The 18,393-nt window shown below is 39.0% G+C and overlaps 1 protein-coding gene across 1 annotated transcript in view; it reads left to right on the top strand.

The window, feature by feature from the left end:
- Nucleotides 1-18,393, top strand: part of HERC2 (HECT and RLD domain containing E3 ubiquitin protein ligase 2) — a 554,454-nt gene that overhangs the window by 440,622 nt on the left and 95,439 nt on the right. Inside the window, exons 68-71 of the mRNA XM_007945978.1 lie at nucleotides 15,181-15,288; nucleotides 17,300-17,431; nucleotides 17,854-18,012; nucleotides 18,096-18,214. Coding sequence (XP_007944169.1) covers nucleotides 15,181-15,288; nucleotides 17,300-17,431; nucleotides 17,854-18,012; nucleotides 18,096-18,214 — 518 coding nt within the window. The remainder of the gene's footprint in view (nucleotides 1-15,180; nucleotides 15,289-17,299; nucleotides 17,432-17,853; nucleotides 18,013-18,095; nucleotides 18,215-18,393) is intronic.

Consider the following 18,393-nt stretch of genomic DNA (forward strand, 5'->3'; position numbering starts at 1 on the left):
CTTCTGAATCCAGCTTGCACCTCTGGAAGTTCTCTGTCAATATACTGCTGCAACCGTTTTTGAATTATTTTCAGTAAGATCTTACTTGCGTGCGATATTAATGATATTGTTCGGTAATTTCCACATTCTGTGGGTTCACTTTTCTTTGGGATGGGTACAAATATGGATCTCTTCCAGTCAGTTGGACAGGTAACTGTCTTCCAAATCTCTTGCCATAACCAAGTGAGTGCCTCCAATGGGGCATCCGCTTGTTGAAATATCTCAGTGGGTATTCTTTCAATCCCTGGAGCCTTGTTCTTTGCCAATTCCTTCATTGCAGCTTCGACTTCCTCCTTCAGTACCATTGGTTTTAGATCATATGCCACCTCCTGAAATGGATGAAGATTGACCAGTTCTTTTCAGTACAGTAACTCTGTATATTCCTTCCATCTTCTTTTGATGTTCCTTGCATCATGCAATGTTTTGCCCTGAGAATCTCTCAATATTGCAACTCGAGGCTTCAATTTTTTCTTCAATTTTTTCAGCTTGAGAAATGCCGAGCCTGTTCTTCCGTTTTGGTTTTCTAACTCCAGGTCTTTGCACATTTCATTATAGTAATTGGCTTTGTCTTCTTTGAGCTGCTCTTTGAAATCTTCAGTTCACTTCTTTTATCTTGTCATTTCTTCCATTTGCTTTAGCTACTCTCCTCTCAAGGGCAAGTTTCAGAGTCTCTTCTGTCATCCATTTTGGTCTTCCCTTCTTTCATTGTCTTTTTAGTGACCTCTTACTTTCTTCATTGATGATGCTCTTGATGTCATCCCACAATTCTTCTGTTTTCTGGTCATTGGTGTTCAATGCATCAAATCTATTCTTTAGATGTTCTCTAAATTCAGGAGGGATATAGTCTAGATCATATTTTGTCTCTCATGGACTTGTTTTAATTGTCTTTAACTACTAGTTGAACTTGCATATGAGCAGTTGATAGTCTGTTCCACAGTCAGCTCCTGGCCTGGTTTTGGCTGAAGATATTGAGCTTTTCCATTGCCTCTTGCCACAGATGTAGTCAATCTGATTCCTGTGTGTTCCATCTGATGTCCACGTGTAGAGCCACTGTTTGTGTTGTTGAAAAAAGGTGTTTGCAATGAACAAGTCATTGGTCTTGCAAAATTCTACCATGCGAGTTCCAGCATTATTTCTGTCACCAAGGCCAAATTTTCAAAGTACTAGTGATTCTTCTTTGTTTCCAACTTTTGCATTCCAGTCACCAGTGGTAATTAACACACCCTAATTGCATGTTCGGTCAATTTCAGACTGCAGAAGTTGATAAAAATCTTCAATTTCCTCATCTTTGACTTTGGTGGTTGATGCATAAATTTGAATAATAGTCATATTAACTGGTCTTCCTTGTAGGCTTATGGATATTATCCTATCACTGACAGCATTGTACTTCAGGACAGATCTTAAAACACCCTTCGAGATGATGAATGCCACGCCATTCCTCTTTAAACTGTCATTCGCGGCATAGTAGATCATATGGTTGTCTGATTCAAAATGGCCAAAACAGTCTATTCCATCAAACTCACCAAAACCAAAGACAAAGAATCCATGAGAGCAGCAAAGGACAAATGAAAAGTAGCTACAAGGGGCAACCAATAAGACTAAGGTGGAATTTCTCGACAGAAACCATGCAGGCGAGAAGACAGTGGAGTGGTGTATATAAAACCCTGAAAGAGAAAAATTTCCAACCAAGAATTATGTACCCAGCAAAATTATCCTTCAAATATGATGGTGAAATTAGGACATTTCCAAATAAGTAGAAATTGAGGGAATTCGTTAAAACCAGACCAACCTTACAAGAGATGCTAAAGGGAGTCCTTTGGACAGGGAAGCAACAACAGCCAACAACAACTAACCATTAACACACATGATGATATAACCCAGAAACCAACCCAGCTATGGAAGTATCCAAAGTAAATAGGCCTACAAGATTGTAAACAGGGATCCATAGACACCAACTGACAAATGAGGACAACTACAAACAAAAAGCGCGAAAACAATCTGTCGTTAAAGAACTTCTAAGTGGTAGGGAAGTCAAGACAAGTAGAAGATAGAACAGACTGTTCTAAATTTGGGAAGAAAACTAAATCACAGGGTAACCTCAAAGAAAAATGATAAACTTTCACTTCACAATAAAAAAGAGGACCAGCATAAATATTCAGCAAATACTAAAACAGTAGCCATGAAGGAAGTGATAACATGATTCATAAACAAAACGAGCTCAGCATAGAAAATGATATGGAACAAAGAAATCAACCCAATGAAAAAGGACATGACAAAAATGACAGCAACAAATTCATATTTGCTGATAATTACATATCTGGCAAGGGATTTATCTCTAATATTGATAGAAAACTCCAATACCTCAATACCAAAGGAATTAACAATCCAGTTGAAAATGGGCAGAAGCCATGAATAGACACTTCACCAAGGAGTATATTCAGGTGGTCAGCTAACACATGAAAAGATCCTCAGAATCATTGGCCATTAGAGAGATGTGAATGAAAACAACAATGAGATATACCGTCTCACCTCAGTACTGAGGGAAAGGTTCAAGGAGACAGAAAATAAATGCTGGTGGGAATGTGGAGAGATTGGGACGCTCATACACTGCTTCTGTGACTGTGAAGTGACACAACCACTGTGGAAAGCAATATGGTGATTCCTTAGAAAGTTGGAATTGGAGATACCATTTAACCCAGCAATCCCATTACTAGGTATATATCCTAGAGAGGTGAGAGCCAGGATAGGAACAGCTATATGCACGCTCATGTTCATCACAGCACTATTTACAAAAGCAAAAAGATGGAAACACCCTATGTGCCCATCAGCAGAAGAGTGGATGACCAAACTATGTTACATACACATATTGGAATGCAATGCAGCACTAAAGAATAATGTAGAGTCTGCAAAACACTGCATAATATGGATGAACTTGGAGGACATTATGCTGAGTGAAATAAGTCAATGACAGAAGGACAAATATAGTATTAGTTCGTTGTTGTGGAGGGTCAAGGAAAGGTTTATATATGGAGGGAAACTTTCTTTGTTGGTTGCCAGGGGTGGGAGGGCAGGGGAGGGAACACTGAAAAAAAAATGCATTGACCCATGTCACTTTAGTTTTGTGTATTTCATTGTACATAAATTATATTTCAATAAAATGCATTAAAAAGAAGAAGAAGAAGAAGTTATTATTACTTTGCTTCCTGTTTGCTCTCTTATACATACGGACATTTTTATAGCACATATAAATATGTGTGTTGAACTATTTATTGTCTGCCAAACTTATGTATGGTCATGGATCTATTCCCTTTTTCCTAGTCATACCTGTTCATTCAGCTTTTCTATCTATGTATCCACCCATAGATTAATGTTTGTTATTACTGATAATGCAGTACTGTATATGTAAAAGTGTTTGTATTTGTTTCTGTGCCTCTTGTGCACCTCGCTGTGTCTTCTTTTTCCTTGCTGTACCTGTGTTGGTCGCTTGCTTTTGATACATTGCCTTTCCCTTTACCCAAATCAGTATTTGTCTTTTTTCTATCTAGCAATCTTCTGTCCTCTCCCACCACCCTTGGTAACCAAAAAAGAAAGTTCCTTCCATATTGTGGTGTTTATGGTTGTATTTCAACTTGGCTGGGCCTGGCTTTGAGTGGCTGGGCAGCTGGATGTAGTTATTCCCCAAGATGAGCCTGGTAATCAACTTCATGGTTCAATCTACTATGAGGAACTGGATAACTCCTTAGGGATGCTGTCTACTTTCACTATATAAGAGGAAAAGCCTTGAGAATGCTCTCTAAACTCTTTGGCACACTTGGATCCTGAAGTTTGCCAAGTTTTCATTCAGCAGCCTGCCATGTTGCCTGCTGATGTTGGAACTGTTTCTAGACTTATAGAAGTGCATGCTGTGTTGCTTGATAATCTTGTGACTGTGCCATTTTACTTGTCAATCTTGAGTTTGTCAGCCTCAGCAGCCAGCAGCTGCCCAAGTTAAGAGATGCCTCCAGCTCCAGTAGGCCAGGAACAAGAGGCAGAGCTGAAGCCCAAGGTTGAAGGGCATTCACTCAGCCCCTAGAGCTGTTATTTTGAACTCAAACTTTTAGCCTCCTAAACTTTAAGAGATTAAATCCCTGTTTGTTAAAGCCACATGCTTGTTGTATTTCTGTTATAGCAGCATGAGAGAACCAAAGCACGTGTGTAAACCTTTCCTTCATTTTTTAAAATAATGGACTAACACCGTACGTGTCCTTCTGTGATTGACTTATTTCACTCAGCATATTGGCCTTCAGGTTCATCTGCATTATGAGGTGTTTTGTGGATTCTACATTATTCTTCACTGTTGTGTTGTGTTCCATTGTGTATATGTACCTTTGGTTTGTTATCCGTTCATCTGTTGATGGGAACTTAGATTGTTTCCATCTCTTTGCTATTGTGAATCGTGTTTTGATGAACACAAGTGTGCATATAGCTCTTCATATCCTTGTTCTCACTTCTTTAGGATATATACCTAGTAATGGGATTGCTGGATTAAATGATATTTCTATTCTAACTTTTTAAGAAATCTCCATACTATTTTTCACAGTGGCTATATCATTTTATAGTCCCATCAGCAGTGTTTGAGAGTCTCAGTCTCTCTACATCCTCCCCAGCATATGGTATCTTCTGTCTTGTTGAACTCTGCTGTTAGTGCTGGAGTGAGAAGGCTTCTCGTTTTGAAATGCATCCTTCCAATATGTGACTCGATGGCAGTACATTACGTTGTTTGTGTAATGGCTAATGATGGGAGCTCTGGTGATGTAGTGCCTAAAGGTATTTATTTGACTGCTAACCAGAAGGCTGGTGGTTCAAAGCCACCAGCCAGCCACTCCTGCCTTGGAAACCCAAGGAAGGGTTGCTATGAGTTGGATCTGACTTGACAGCAGTGTGTTAATGATAGTGAAGATTTCTTCATGTGTTTGTTGACTGCCCTAAATATCTTCTTTCGTGAAATGTCTGTCCATGTCTTCTGCCCATTTTTCAGTTGGATTTTTTTTTCTTTTTGATGTTGAGGTGTTAGAATTCTCTATAAATTTTAGTGATAATACCCTTGTCAGGTATGTCTTTTCCAAATATTTTTTCCAAGTCTCTAGGTTCTGTTTTCACTCTTTTGCAGAAGTCTTTTGATGGTCATAGAATTAAATTTTCAGATCTTAATCATCTAGTTTATCTTCTGCTGTTTGTGCATTTTGAGTTGCGTCTGATAGTCTGTTTATGCCATAAATTTGAACCCCTAATTTTTTCCTTTTTTTTTTTTTGATGAACTTTATAGTTTTAGGTTTCATATTTAAATTTTTGATGCATCTGGAGTTAGTTTTTGTATATGGTCTGAGGTGTGGATCTCGTCTCATTTTTCTACAAATGGATATACAGTTTTGTCAGCACTATTTGTTAAAGAGATTTTCTCTTCCGCATTGAGTGGATTTTGGCCTTTTGTCGAAGATCATCTGACTGTAAGTTGATGGATCTAATTTTGGGTTCTAATTATGTTCCACAGGTCTGTGTATCTTTCATTGTAACAGTATCAGGCTGTTTTGACTACTGTGGCTGTAAAGTAGGTTTTGAGATCTGAGAGTGAAGACCTCCTACTTCATTGTTCTGTGGTGATTTGCTCATCCGAAGTGTTCCTTTCCGTGTAAAATTAGTGATTGGTTTTTCCATGTCATTAAAGAATATGGATGGAATCTGGATTGGAATTGCATTGAATGTATAGATTGCTTTGAGAAGTATTGACATTTTGACAATGTTCACTCTTCCTGTCCATGAGCTTAGTGTGTTCTTCCGTCTGTGTAGATGTCTGATAGTTTCTTGAAATAGTTTTTTGTAGCTTTCTTTGTATAAATCTTGCCTCATTGTCCTGACTGTTGTTGTTATGTGCTGTCGAGTCGACCCCGACTCATAGCGACCCCGCCTTGGGTTTCCGAGGCAGTATCACTACGAAAGTAGGATTGCCTAACCTTCCTTCCGAGTGGCTGGTGGGTTTGAACCGCCAGCCTTGTGGTTAGCAGTCAAGTGCTTTAGCCACTATGCTACCAGAGCTCCTATTGTCCTGACTAGGACTTCCAATACTATGTCGAGTAGAAGTAGTGATAGAGGGTATCCTTGTCTGGTCCGTTTTGTAAGGGTTGTGCCTTCAGTCTCTCTCTCCATTGAGAATAATGTTGCCTTTTGATTTTGCATATATGCCCTGCATTATGTTGAGGAATTTTGCTTCTATTCCTATTTTTCTGAGAGTTTTGATCAGGAGTGGCTGTTGGATTTTATCAGATGCTTTTTCTGTTTCAATTGATATGCTTATGTTGTTCTTTTCCTTTATTTTATTTATGTCATGGATTATTTTGATTATTTTTCTAATGTTGAACCTTACATACTTGGTATGAATCTCACTTGGTTACGATGTATTACTATTTTGATATGTTGTTGGGTCTCCCTCCTCAAGAGAGTAATTGATCTATAGTTTTCTTTTTTAGTGGTATTTCTCCTGGTTTTGGTATCAGGGTTATGCTTACTTCATAAAATGAATTTGGGATGTCTCTATCCTTTACTGTGTTCTGGAATAGTTTGAGTAGGATTGGTGTCAGCTCTTCTGTGAAAGTTAGGTAGCATTCTCCAAAGAAACCACCATGGCTAGGCCTTTTTTGGAGGGGGGGGGTAGGTTTTTATGACCTGTTCTATTTCTTCTTTTGTTGCGGGTTTGTTCGGATTTCTTCCTCAAACTGTTTAGTTTAGGTAAGTAGTGTGTTTCTAGAAATCTGTCCATTTCTTCTAGATTTTCAGATTTGTTGGAGTACTAGCCTTTGTCCACCAACCACTCCTCAGCAAGAAGATTGGGCAGTCTACTTCCATAGTGATACCACCTCAGAAACCCGAGGAGGGGTCACTATAAGTCAGATCCGACTCGACCGCAGTGAGTTAGTGAGTGAGTGATCCTTCATAGTATCCTGATACTATCCTTTTTATTTTAGTTGGTTGTATTTTGATGTCGCCCATTTCATTTCTTTCTTTTTTTTTTTTTTTAATTGTGATTTGGGTGAAAATTTACAGAGCAAAGTCACTTTCCATACAGCAGTTCATATACACTTTGTCTCATGACATTGACCACAATTTACCACAATGCAACAACAGCTCCCCTCCCACTTCCTCCCAATAGTTACTCTTCCTGTGTCCATCCCTCCATGCACTCCTGCCCCCTGAGCTCTCTCCCTGTGTATAAGCAGCCCTTCTTTCTCCCATGATTGTTATCTCCAAGGAGTGTATCTACCGCAGGTAAATGTTCAACTCATATGCCTGTCTTTTGTTTGGCTGGAAGCCACAGGTGTGGATTCAGTTCCAGACCTGAAGGGCAGCTAGGGGCCGTAGTCTCAGCGGTTCCACCAGGCTCTGTTGGACCAACAAACCTGCCCCCCCCCTTTTTTCTCCTCCAAATGATTTTCAGTTTTGTTCCACATTGTTCTCCCTCTCTATCAAGGATCTCCTACATAGATCCCCTTCCAAGTGGTTGACGGTTCTCTGGTCTCATATTCGTATAGGCTGCAGATCAAATGGTGTACCTACCAGTCGCTAGGACTAATTGTTTCCATGAATTTTTGGTTTTCTTCATTCTTCCATTTCATTTCTTAAAGAACAAAACAAACTCACTGCCATTGAGTCAATTCCTACTCTTTGTGACCCCTCCTTGGGTTTCTGAGGTGGTATTACTATGGAAGCAGATTGCTCAATCCTCCTTAGGAGTGGCTGATGGGTTTGAATTGTCAGCCTTCTCTTTAGCAATCAAAAGCCTTAGCCACTATGACACCAGAGCTCCCATTTTGTTTCTTACTAATTTTATTTGTGTCTTCTCTTTGCTTTCCCTTGTTAAATTTGCCAGTGGTTTGTCTATTTAATAAATCTTTTCAGAGAGCCAACTTATAGTCTTGTTGATTATTTCTGTTCTCTTCCTATTTTCTGTTTCATTTATTTCTGCTTGAATCTTTATTATTTCTTCTCATGACTGTAGCTTTTTTTTTTTTTTTTTCTCTGCTGCACTTTTCCTAATTATTGTAAATGTTGGTGTAAGGTGTTGATTTTGGCTGTTCTTTTTTGATGTGTGCCTTTATTGCTGTAAATTGTCCTCTGATCACTGCTTTTGCTGTGTCTCAAAGATTTTGGTATGTTGTGTTTTCATTCTTGTTTGATTAAAGACATGTTTTAATTTTCTTTTAAGTTTCTTCTATTACCTAGTAGTTTTCTTCTCTTTTTGTTTTTAATTTTAAGAGCTTGTTTTACATTCATCATTATGTGTACATTTAGTTTCATTCCCAACCCTAACTCAGTCTCCTCCCCTCCTTACCCTGTAACCCAGTAGTTTTTAAGGAGGGTGTTACTCAATTTTTGTGTGTTTGCTCTTTTTCCATTGATCTTTCTGTTATTGATTCCTAATTTTGTAGCATTGATGTAAAACTTTGCTTTGCAGTATCTCCATATTTTCAAATTTATTGGGGCTTGATTTGTGGCCTAACATATGCTCTATCCTGGAGAATGTTCCATTTGTGCTGGAGACAATGGTAGTATATTGTGTTTTTGGGAAAAGAATGTGTATTATGTTGTTTGGTGAAGTGCTCTGTATATGTAAAGTTAAGTTGGTTGATTGTATTGTTTATTTGTCTTTGTTGAGTTTCTTTCTAGTTGTACTATCTTTCATTGAAAGTGATGTACTAAAGTCTCCTGTTACTGTGGCGTCAACTGCTTGTCTTTTAAATTCTGTTGAAGTCTGATTTGTGTGCTTTGGGCCTTTTTCTTTGAGTGCATAGATAATTATTATGATTGTGTCCTCTTATTCAATTGATCATTTAATCATCAAGTAATGTCTTTCCTTGTCTCTTTTTGTGGTTTTTGTCTTAAAGTGTTTTATCAGAAATTAATGTTGCCTCTTCTGCTCCTTTTTGATTGCCATTTGCTTGATAAATCTTTCTCCAACCTTTGTTTTTTAGTCTGTTTGTGTCCTTGTGTAAGTCTCTTATAGATAGTATATCGACGGGTCATGTTTTCTTATCCAGTCTAAAACTCTCCATCTCTTGCGTGGTGCACTTAATTCATTTACATTCAGTGTGATTATTGACAGGTATGAATTTATTGCTGTCATTTTGTTACATGTTTTTTCATGGTGTTGCTGATTTCTTTCCTCCATATAACTTTCTGTGCTGAGCTCATTTTGTTTATAAAATTTGTTAACATTTTCTTTGTTTTGATGTGAAGGTTTATTATTTTTTATTTTAGGGGTACTCTGTGAGTTATAATTTTCTTCCTACATTTAGAACAGTTTGTTCTATCTTGCATTTGTCCTTAGTTCCTCTCTATTTGAAAGTTCTGTACCTACACTGTTTATTCCCTCTTTTTGGTTTATGGTTGTCCTCCTTTACCAATTGTTGTTTCTTATTCCCTGTTTATGATCTTGCAAGCTTTTTTTTTACTTTGGATCTTTTCCTTTGGATGTTTCTATAATAATGTTGATTTCTGGGTTATGTCATCATGTGTTGTGTTAATCATCAGTGTTGTCTGCTGTTGTTGGTTCTCTGTCTGAATGACTGACTCCCTTTAGCATCTCTTATCTGGATAGTCTGGTTTTAATAAATTCCCTTAGTTTCTGTTTTGTCAGGAAATGTCATAATTTCTACATCATATCTGAGGGACAGTTTTGCTGGGAATATAATTCTTGGTTGGAATTTTTTTTCTTTCAGGGTTTTGTGTATGTCATCCCATTGCTTTCTTGCTTGCTTGGTTTCTGCCAAGAAATCAGAGCTTAGTCTTATTGGTTCCCCCTTATAGGTAACTTGTCTTTGTCTCTTGTTTTTGGTAAGTTTATGATAAGGCTCAGTGATTTTTTTTGGGGTCACTCCTGTTTGGAGATCATTGATCTTCTTGAATGGATATATTCTCATCTTTAATCATAGTAGGGAAATTGTCTTACAACCATCTTCGATGATTTTCTCTGTGATTTTATTTTTCTCTTCCTGCTTTGGAATTTTGGTCTCACTTAAGTTATTTCACTTGATGGTATTCTACATGAATCTTAGGCTTTGTTCATTTTGTTTTGATCTTTTTTCTCATTGATCCCTTAACACAGTAGTTTTGAGGTATTTGTCTTCAGTCTTACTAATTCTGTCTTCCATTGATTCGCTTCTCCTTCTTTGCCCATTCACTGTATTACCTGTTTCTGAAATCTTAGTATTAATCTTCTTGACTCCTATTTATTGTCTTTGTATCACTACTGTTTTTTGGTTATTCTGTCAGTTTGTTCTTGTGTTGTTTTCCTAAATTGTTCTAGAGGTTTTTTTCTTTGTTTCTCTTAATTTTGTCAGTGTTTTCATTGATCTGTCTCTTAATGTGTTGAAGGTACCTGAATATAATTCTTTTGAATTTCTTATCATGGCGTTCCAATGCTGATTCTTCATCAGGGAGGTAGTCTGGGTCTGTATCCTGGTGCCTTGTTTGTACTGCTTTATCTTGCTTCTTTATGTGGGCTGGGGTGGTTAGTTGTCTCTGAGACATTGTGATGTCACTATATTTATATTTAATTGGTGTTTGTATGTTGGTATGACTTGCCCAATATTTTATTTTTTTTCACTATTTTATTTTGATATATTTGTGTGAGCAGGGCTGCTGTGCTCCTCTATTTGCTGGTTGGCAGCACTTAGGCATCATCATCTCTCCCCTAGTGGGTGTGATAGAGAATCAGAATGTTTGTACATATCTTTGTTAGCTGTTTGTGAAGAGCAGTTTAGGCTGAGTTGGGCTGGTATTTGCTGCTGTTTATTAGTAGTCAGTTGGTGCAGAAGCAAGTGGTGGCCCTCACCCAGTGGGTAGGTCTGCAAGAGGTGTAGGCATAGCTGGGTCAAATGGGCATAGTTCATGTCTCCCACTCAGTTGGACCAAAACAGAAGCAACAAAAATTTAAAACCAAGAAGGAAAAAAACAAGTAAACAAATAGCAATGAAAAAAAAAAGAGAGAAAAGGCTTTAAAGGAAAAGAAAATGTAAAAAATACTTTAAAAAAGAACAATAAAGAGAAAAATAATAATAAAGAAAAAATGAGAAGACTGGAAAAAGAAAAAAATGGGGATGGGAAAAACTGAAAGAAAAAAGAGTTTCAGGGAAAGGATAGAGAAGAAAAAAAGAGGAAGAAACAATAATTTAAAAACAAAGAAACAAAACCTGGGTCAGCGGCAGGGTACCCAGGTTCTGTCAAGGCATAGACTGGACAGGCATGGAATTCTTGCCAATATAGAAGGTAGATGGATGTGGTGGATGACCACACCTGTGTTCATCAACACAGTGTGAGGTACAAGAGTAATAAGGGGAATGTCACACCTTTCTAGTCATCAGCCTTCAGTGTGGTTGCTCATAATTTCCCCAGCAAGCAGAACCTATTCTTAGTTTGCTGCCCAGACCAGAACTCCCCTTGTTAATACTCTGAATGACGCCTCTACTTACTCAAAGTAGTAATCATAAAAACATTGCTGATGGTGATTTACACACCTTTAACCAGATATTTCAGGAGTTGGTGAAGACTCCACTTGGTATCAAGATACCATTTCTCTGACACAACTCAAATGGCTTAAACCTTATGCCAAGGCTCAAAATGGGGTTACGGCTTCCACTGTAGACCACAGCCTTCCACAAACCAAATGCTTTAGAAATTAATCTCTAATGCACAGGTAATGCTTGTAATTAATGCTGATTATTGTGATGGTCATTCTCAGTGATACTTAAATATGGGGTGTGCATTTTTATTATGTGTGTGTTGCTCTTTCAGTAAATATTCTTGGATTATAGTTTATAGACGTTGTTCTCTCACTTTGCTTTATTTTTCTTCTTCCTGAATAGTCAGTCGATAATTATCCATGTGTTAGATGCTTTTTTATTATTTGTTTTTTTCTTTTAAAGATGGAATTCATGATTTAGTCTTCTACCCTGTCTATCCACCACTTGTCTGTCAGTTTATCATAGTGGTTTGCACGTTGCTATAATGTTGGAAGCTAAGCCATCAGTTATTCAGATACCATCAGGGTCACCCATTGTGGGCAGGTCCATGGAGCTTTTAGACTAGGAACAAGAACATGACCAAGTGCACTTCTGAAACAAAGTTGGCCACTAAAAACCTCATGAATGAATACCAAGGAAACATTGTCTGGTACAGTAAAGGAGCTCTGGTAGCATAGTGCCTAAGGCACTTGACTGCTAACCAGAAGGCTGGCAGTTCAAACCCATCAGCCACTCCTCGGAGGTTGGGCAATGTGCTTCCATAGTGATACTGCCTCAGCAACCCAAGGAGGGGTCGCTATGAGTCGGTCCAACTCAATGGCACATAACAACAACAATAACAACAACACATCAGGTTGGATGGCACTGAAACCTCAAAATACAGTCGACCTTGATGATTTGGGGTGGAGTAAAGCTTAGGGAAACCTTTATTTCCTGATATGGCATAACTCAAAATGAGAAGAAAGAGCTGCTAAAGTGAATGGAAGAAATGATGAAATCTAAACAGAAGATTTCAAAGGTTGGCTCATGAAGACAAAGTAAAGTATTAATAAAGAAATGTGCAAAGACTTGGAATTAGAAAATGAAAAGGAAAGAATAAACATACATGGCATTTCTCAAGCTGAAATAATTAAAGACAAATTGGAGCCTCTAATTGCAGAAGTATTGAAGGATTTTATGGGCAATATATTGAATGATTCAGGAAACACCAAAGGAAGATGGAAGGAATACACAGAATCATTGACCAAAAATGCTTTGTCAGTGTTCAGCTATTTCAGCAGGTAGCATGTGATCAAGAAGTAATAGTATTGCAGCAAGACATCCAAGTTGATTGAATGCATTGGTGAAAAACAGTGCTCCAGGAATTGATGGAATATCCATTTAGATAAGTCAACAAGTGGGTGCAGCATTAGAGGCGTTTACTCATTTATATCTAGGGAATTCAGAAGACAGCTACTTTGCCAACTGATTCTAAGATTCTGATTTTTATGCCCATTGTAAAGAAAGGTAGTCCAACAAAACATGGACATTATGAAATAATATCATTATTACACTCAAGGAAAATTTTGCTGAAAATAATTCATAAAGGGTTATAGCAGTACATTGACAGGGAAGTGCCATCCTCAGAATAGGACATGGAATGAGGGATATCATTGCTAATGTCAGATGGATCTTCCTTGGAAGGAAAGAATACCAGAAAGATGTTTACTTGTATTTTATTGACTAACAAAGACATAGGAATGTGTAGATCACAACAAATTATGGATAACATTACAAAGAATAAGAATTCCTCAAAACTTAACTGTGCTCTTAAGGAACCTGTACAAGGAGCAAGAGAGTCATTCGAAAGGAGCAAGGGGGTACTGCTTGATTGACAGTCAGGAATGGTGTGTGTCAGGGATATATCCTTTTACCGTACTTATTCCTTCTGAATGCTGGGCATGTAATCAGAGCAGCTGGATTTTACGAAGAAGCATGTGGCATTAGGATTGGAGAAGACCCATAACAACCTGTAATATGCATAGGATACAGCCTTGCTTGCTGAAACTGAGGAAGACTTAAAGCACTTAATGATGTACATCAAAGACTTCAGTGTCGAGTGTACCTCAACATAAAATCCTTACAGCTGGACCTATAAGCAACATCATGATGAATAGAGAAAATATTGAAGTTGTCAAGGATTTCATTTTACGTGGATCTACAGTCATTGCATATGGAGCAGCAGTCAAGAAATCAATGTATTGTGTTGCGCAAATTAGCAAAATGACCTTTATAAAGTGTTAAAAAGCAAAGATGTCACTATGAAGACTTAAGATGCATTTGACCAAAGCCATGGTATTTTCAGTAGCCTCGTATGCATGTGAGAGTTGGAGAATGGATAAGGAAGAGCACAGACGAACTGATGCATTTGAACCATGACGTTGGCGAAGAATATTGCGTGTGCCACGGACTGCCAGAAGAATGAACATATTTGTCTTGGAGGAAGTAGAGTGTGAATGCTCCTTAGATGCAAGAATGGCTAGACTTCGTTTCTTACATACTTTAGTCTTGTTGTCAGAAATAGACCAATCCGTGGAGAAAGATACCATGCTTGGTAGAGGGTCAGCGATAAAGATGAAGACCCTCAATGAGATGGATTGACACAGTAGTTACAACAGTGAGTTCAAGAATGTTAGTAATTGTGAACATGGCTCAAGGCTGGGAAGTGTTTTGTTCTGTTGTGCATACAGTTGCTATGAGTCAAAACCGACTCAGTGGCACCTAACAACAATAGCCCTATCCTTATAGAGTTGCTGTGAGTCGAAATTGATTCCCCTGCAGTGGGTGTTAATATAAAAGTATATTACATAATTATATATATATGTGTATATATATATATGCATACTTATATACATGTGTGTGAAACATGTATATAATAATTTTGAGAACAGAAAGGAATTCTTTTTATTTTTTTAACTTTTATAGTGATTTGGGTGTAAGTTTACAAAGCAAATTGGTTTTCCATTCAACAAATACATTGTGTTTCATGATATTGATTGCCGTTACCACAGTGTAACAGAACTCTTCCCACTTTCTCCATGTTTACCATTTACATTCGTCCTTCTTTTTTATTTATTGTTGGTTACTTCTCTCTCAAATACCTTGTCTTTTTTTTTTTTTTTTTAATTTTTGTTGTTGAGAATATATGCAGCAAAATATACACCAATTCAACACTTTTTACATGTGTGATCCAGTGATAGTTCTTTGAGTTATACAACCATTCTCACACTCCTTTTCTGAGTTATTCTTATGCCATTAACATAAACTGGGGTTGCAAGAAGAAAATTTACGTAGAAATGAGAACACAAAGTAAACTGCTAATGCAGTTAGCAGGAATAATCCTGAGTGTGTAGTGTAGTAGGGCAGGAGGTGGAGGTGCAAGTACTCTTAGGTTCTTATTCTTTAGGTCAGTTCTACCTGATTGTATGCTTTTTGTTAGTTGCAAACAAAGTTTTAGTCTCACATCTTCCCCTTGGTGAGGGGTGATCTTTGGCATCTTCCGTGTTCTGGTGGGCATAGTCACCATGTTCTGTGCTCATTTGTCCTCTAGGTGCAGAAGGACTCAGGGTGGAATTTGATAGACAGTGCTCCACAGAGCGGCGCCACGACCCTCTCACTATTATGGACAGTGTCAACAGGATCGTCTCAGTGCGATCAGGTGATGGGAGAGGGATAAGCAGTACACAGTCTGCTTGCGATCAGAAGCTGGGCCATGAGCACTCATGGATAAAATACATCTGTTTGTTCTTACATTAACCTTAAGGAGGATACTGTCTGCTGCTTAGCTGTCAAGTACAATAAGTTATTTTTCCACTTATAAGTACATTCAATAAGATAATTATGCCAGTGGTATTTGCATCATACATAGGACAGTGTGAGTGTCCTGAGTGACTTGATGGGAGCAGGGTTATCATTGGGAGCACAGCCAGCCTGGGTGGATCAGCCTCTACCATACAGTTATAAAAGGTGCTTTCAGGCCTTTTGGGGGGAATACTGGGGCTTGTGTGATGTTAAAGCTTACAAAAGACAAAGCTTTTTAAGTGTTACAGTGAGGACTGGGTTCCACTTGGAACAATTATTCTGTACATATGGTAGATTGAGGATTGGAATAGTCAGCAGACATCATTTCTAGGCCTGTCTCAACTAAGGATCAGCAAATTTTTTCTGTAGAGGGCCAGATAATAACTATTTTAGGCTTTCTGAGTCATATGGTCTCTGTCCCAACTGCTCACCTCTGTCAGGGTAGCATGAAAGCAGCCCTAGACCTTTAAATGAAAAGACATGGCTGTGTTCCAGTAAAAAGTTTGCTTACTAAATGTTATTTTTCTAAACCCCGGGTCTAAAGCTTTGGGTAAAAGTGGCTGTGGTCACATATGAGCATAGAGTTTTTCTGGCAGAGTGACAGAATTTCTGTCTATATAGTTTTCAGTCAGTGTTGTAACCATTTTCTTTGCTGGAAGCTCCTCCAGTCCATTCCCACCCTGTAGTCAAATTTTTTCTAAAACAAAAGCCTGGTCTTGATAGGGGACCTCAGCATTATACCCTGATACTCCTCAGAGAAGCTGTGTATAGCTAGCTCTTTGCCAAGCCACTGAGGTCCCAGGCTCTCTGCTCCAGCTTCAGTTCCGTCTAAGATGGGCTATTTCTGACTGTACAGAGCTGCCATGTCCCTGGCGATCCACAGAAGTGGAGAGTGCCAGGGCTCCTGTTGCCAGGGTAACTCCCACCAGATCAGATCTTCTCCACAAGAGTACTACTAACCTAGATATTGCTGGCTCTGCTGTAGGCTTGCACACTTCCCCTGTGGATGAGAACTGCTGTCAGGGTGGGGATTGCTTCCTCAGTTTCTCAGTGCTCTCTCCAGGGATGAAGGAGTGGTTGTGGAAGGGGTGGCATATGTTAGAATGGGATTCACCAGGGGTGGTAGTTAAGTTTGTGTGTCAACTTGGCTGGGCCTGGTTGAGTGGCTGGACAGCTGGATATAGTATTCCCCATGATGAGACTGGTAATCAGCTCTGTGGTGGACTCCACTGTGAGCAGCTGAATCGTTGCATTAGGGATGTGGTCTGCTTCCTGTATATAAGAAGCAGCCTTGGGGAATGGTCTCTAGCTTTTGGCACGTTTGAACCATGCAAGTAATGTAGCTGTGTCATTATTCAGCAGCCTGCCATGTTCTGCCAACCTTGCGACTTTGAATGGACTTGAATTAACAGCCTACCATGTGGTTTGTTAACATCAGTACTGTGCCTTTTTACCTGTCAACCTTGGGCTTGTCAGTTTCAGCAGCCAGCAACTGTCTGATTGAAGAAAAGCCTCTAGTTTCAGTGGGCCAGCAGCAGGAGGCAGAGCTGAAGCCTAAGGTTAAGGGGCTTTCACCCAGCCCCTAGAGCCTGGCACTTTGGACTAAGACTTAAAGCCTTCAAACTTTGGAGAATAAGCTAATGTTTGTTGAAGCCATCCCATTGGTGATACATTCTTGTCAGAGTGGCACTAGGTAACCAGAACACCAAGAGAGGGGTGTCAAGGTGAGGTCAAATGTACAAGAACTTGCACTGGAGGAGCCTGCTCTCCTTTAGATGTGGTGGGAGCTATTTTACTTTGTATCCAAAGAAATGTTTGTATTTCAGGTTACTAGAGGAACTAACCCAGGGTACATTTCTCTGTGCCAGGCCGTGAGTGGTCTGACTGGTCTAGTGAGCTGCGCATCCCGGGGGATGAGTTGAAGTGGAAGTTCATTAGCGATGGATCTGTGAATGGATGGGGCTGGCGCTTCACTGTCTACCCCATCATGCCTGCTGCAGGTAAAGGGAACCAAGGGATTAGCTGAGGACCATTATTACCCTAGCAATGTAGACACACATAGATTTTCCATTTAGTGCTTTATTGTCCACATTCTCTTATTGCATTAAGAGTAAGCACTGACAGAGGGTCAGCTATCTGAATCACATACAGATCTGCATCTACTGTCTAGTTATTAGATAATTCTCTGTCTTCTCCACTGTGAAAAGGGGTAGTTGTTCCTGTTTGCTTTAAAGTTAAAATGTGAGTTTAAAGTGCATAGTTAATGTGACTTAGAAATGGCAGTACCATGAAGGCACACTTTGATTGGCTGCGTTCCAAATGGATGAAAGAGTCACTTGTTAGTAGGATATTTAACTATTGCATTAAGATTGTCATTTTCATCTTGTCAATCATGGAGAAATTTACATAAATATGTTCACAGGCCCAAAAGACCTCCTTTCTGACCGCTGCATCCTCTCCTGTCCATCCATGGACCTGGTGACATGTCTACTTGACTTTCGGCTCAACTTTGCCTCTCACAGGAGCATCATCCCTCGTCTGGCAGCCTCCCTTGCAGCATGTGCACAACTGAGTGCTTTAGGTAAATGGCACCATATTAGTATATCTGTCTTACTAATTGGAAATATGCTCAAGCTTCTGATACTTTCTGTCTGCTCATCTTAGCTGCCAGTCATAGGATGTGGGCCCTTCAAAGACTGAGGAAGCTGCTCACCACCGAGTTTGGGCAGTCCATCAACATAAACAGGCTACTTGGTGATAATGATGGAGAAACAAGAGCTTTGGTATAGAACTTTATATTTAACTTTTTTGACTTAAAACTTTTGGGAATAAAATGTTGCTTTAATAATTTGGACCTCTAAATCACTGAGAAAAGCTGGGAAATTTCATATAAGCATAAGAAATCCTTTGACCAGAATTCCTTATGTTACTGTATATACTGAGTTCAGGCTTTGTGCTGAGA

This window comes from Orycteropus afer, unplaced genomic scaffold, assembly GCF_000298275.1.
Source record: "Orycteropus afer afer isolate SDZICR_OR568_19922 unplaced genomic scaffold, OryAfe1.0 scaffold00146, whole genome shotgun sequence".
In the NCBI taxonomy this organism is placed as follows: Eukaryota; Metazoa; Chordata; class Mammalia; order Tubulidentata; family Orycteropodidae; genus Orycteropus; species Orycteropus afer.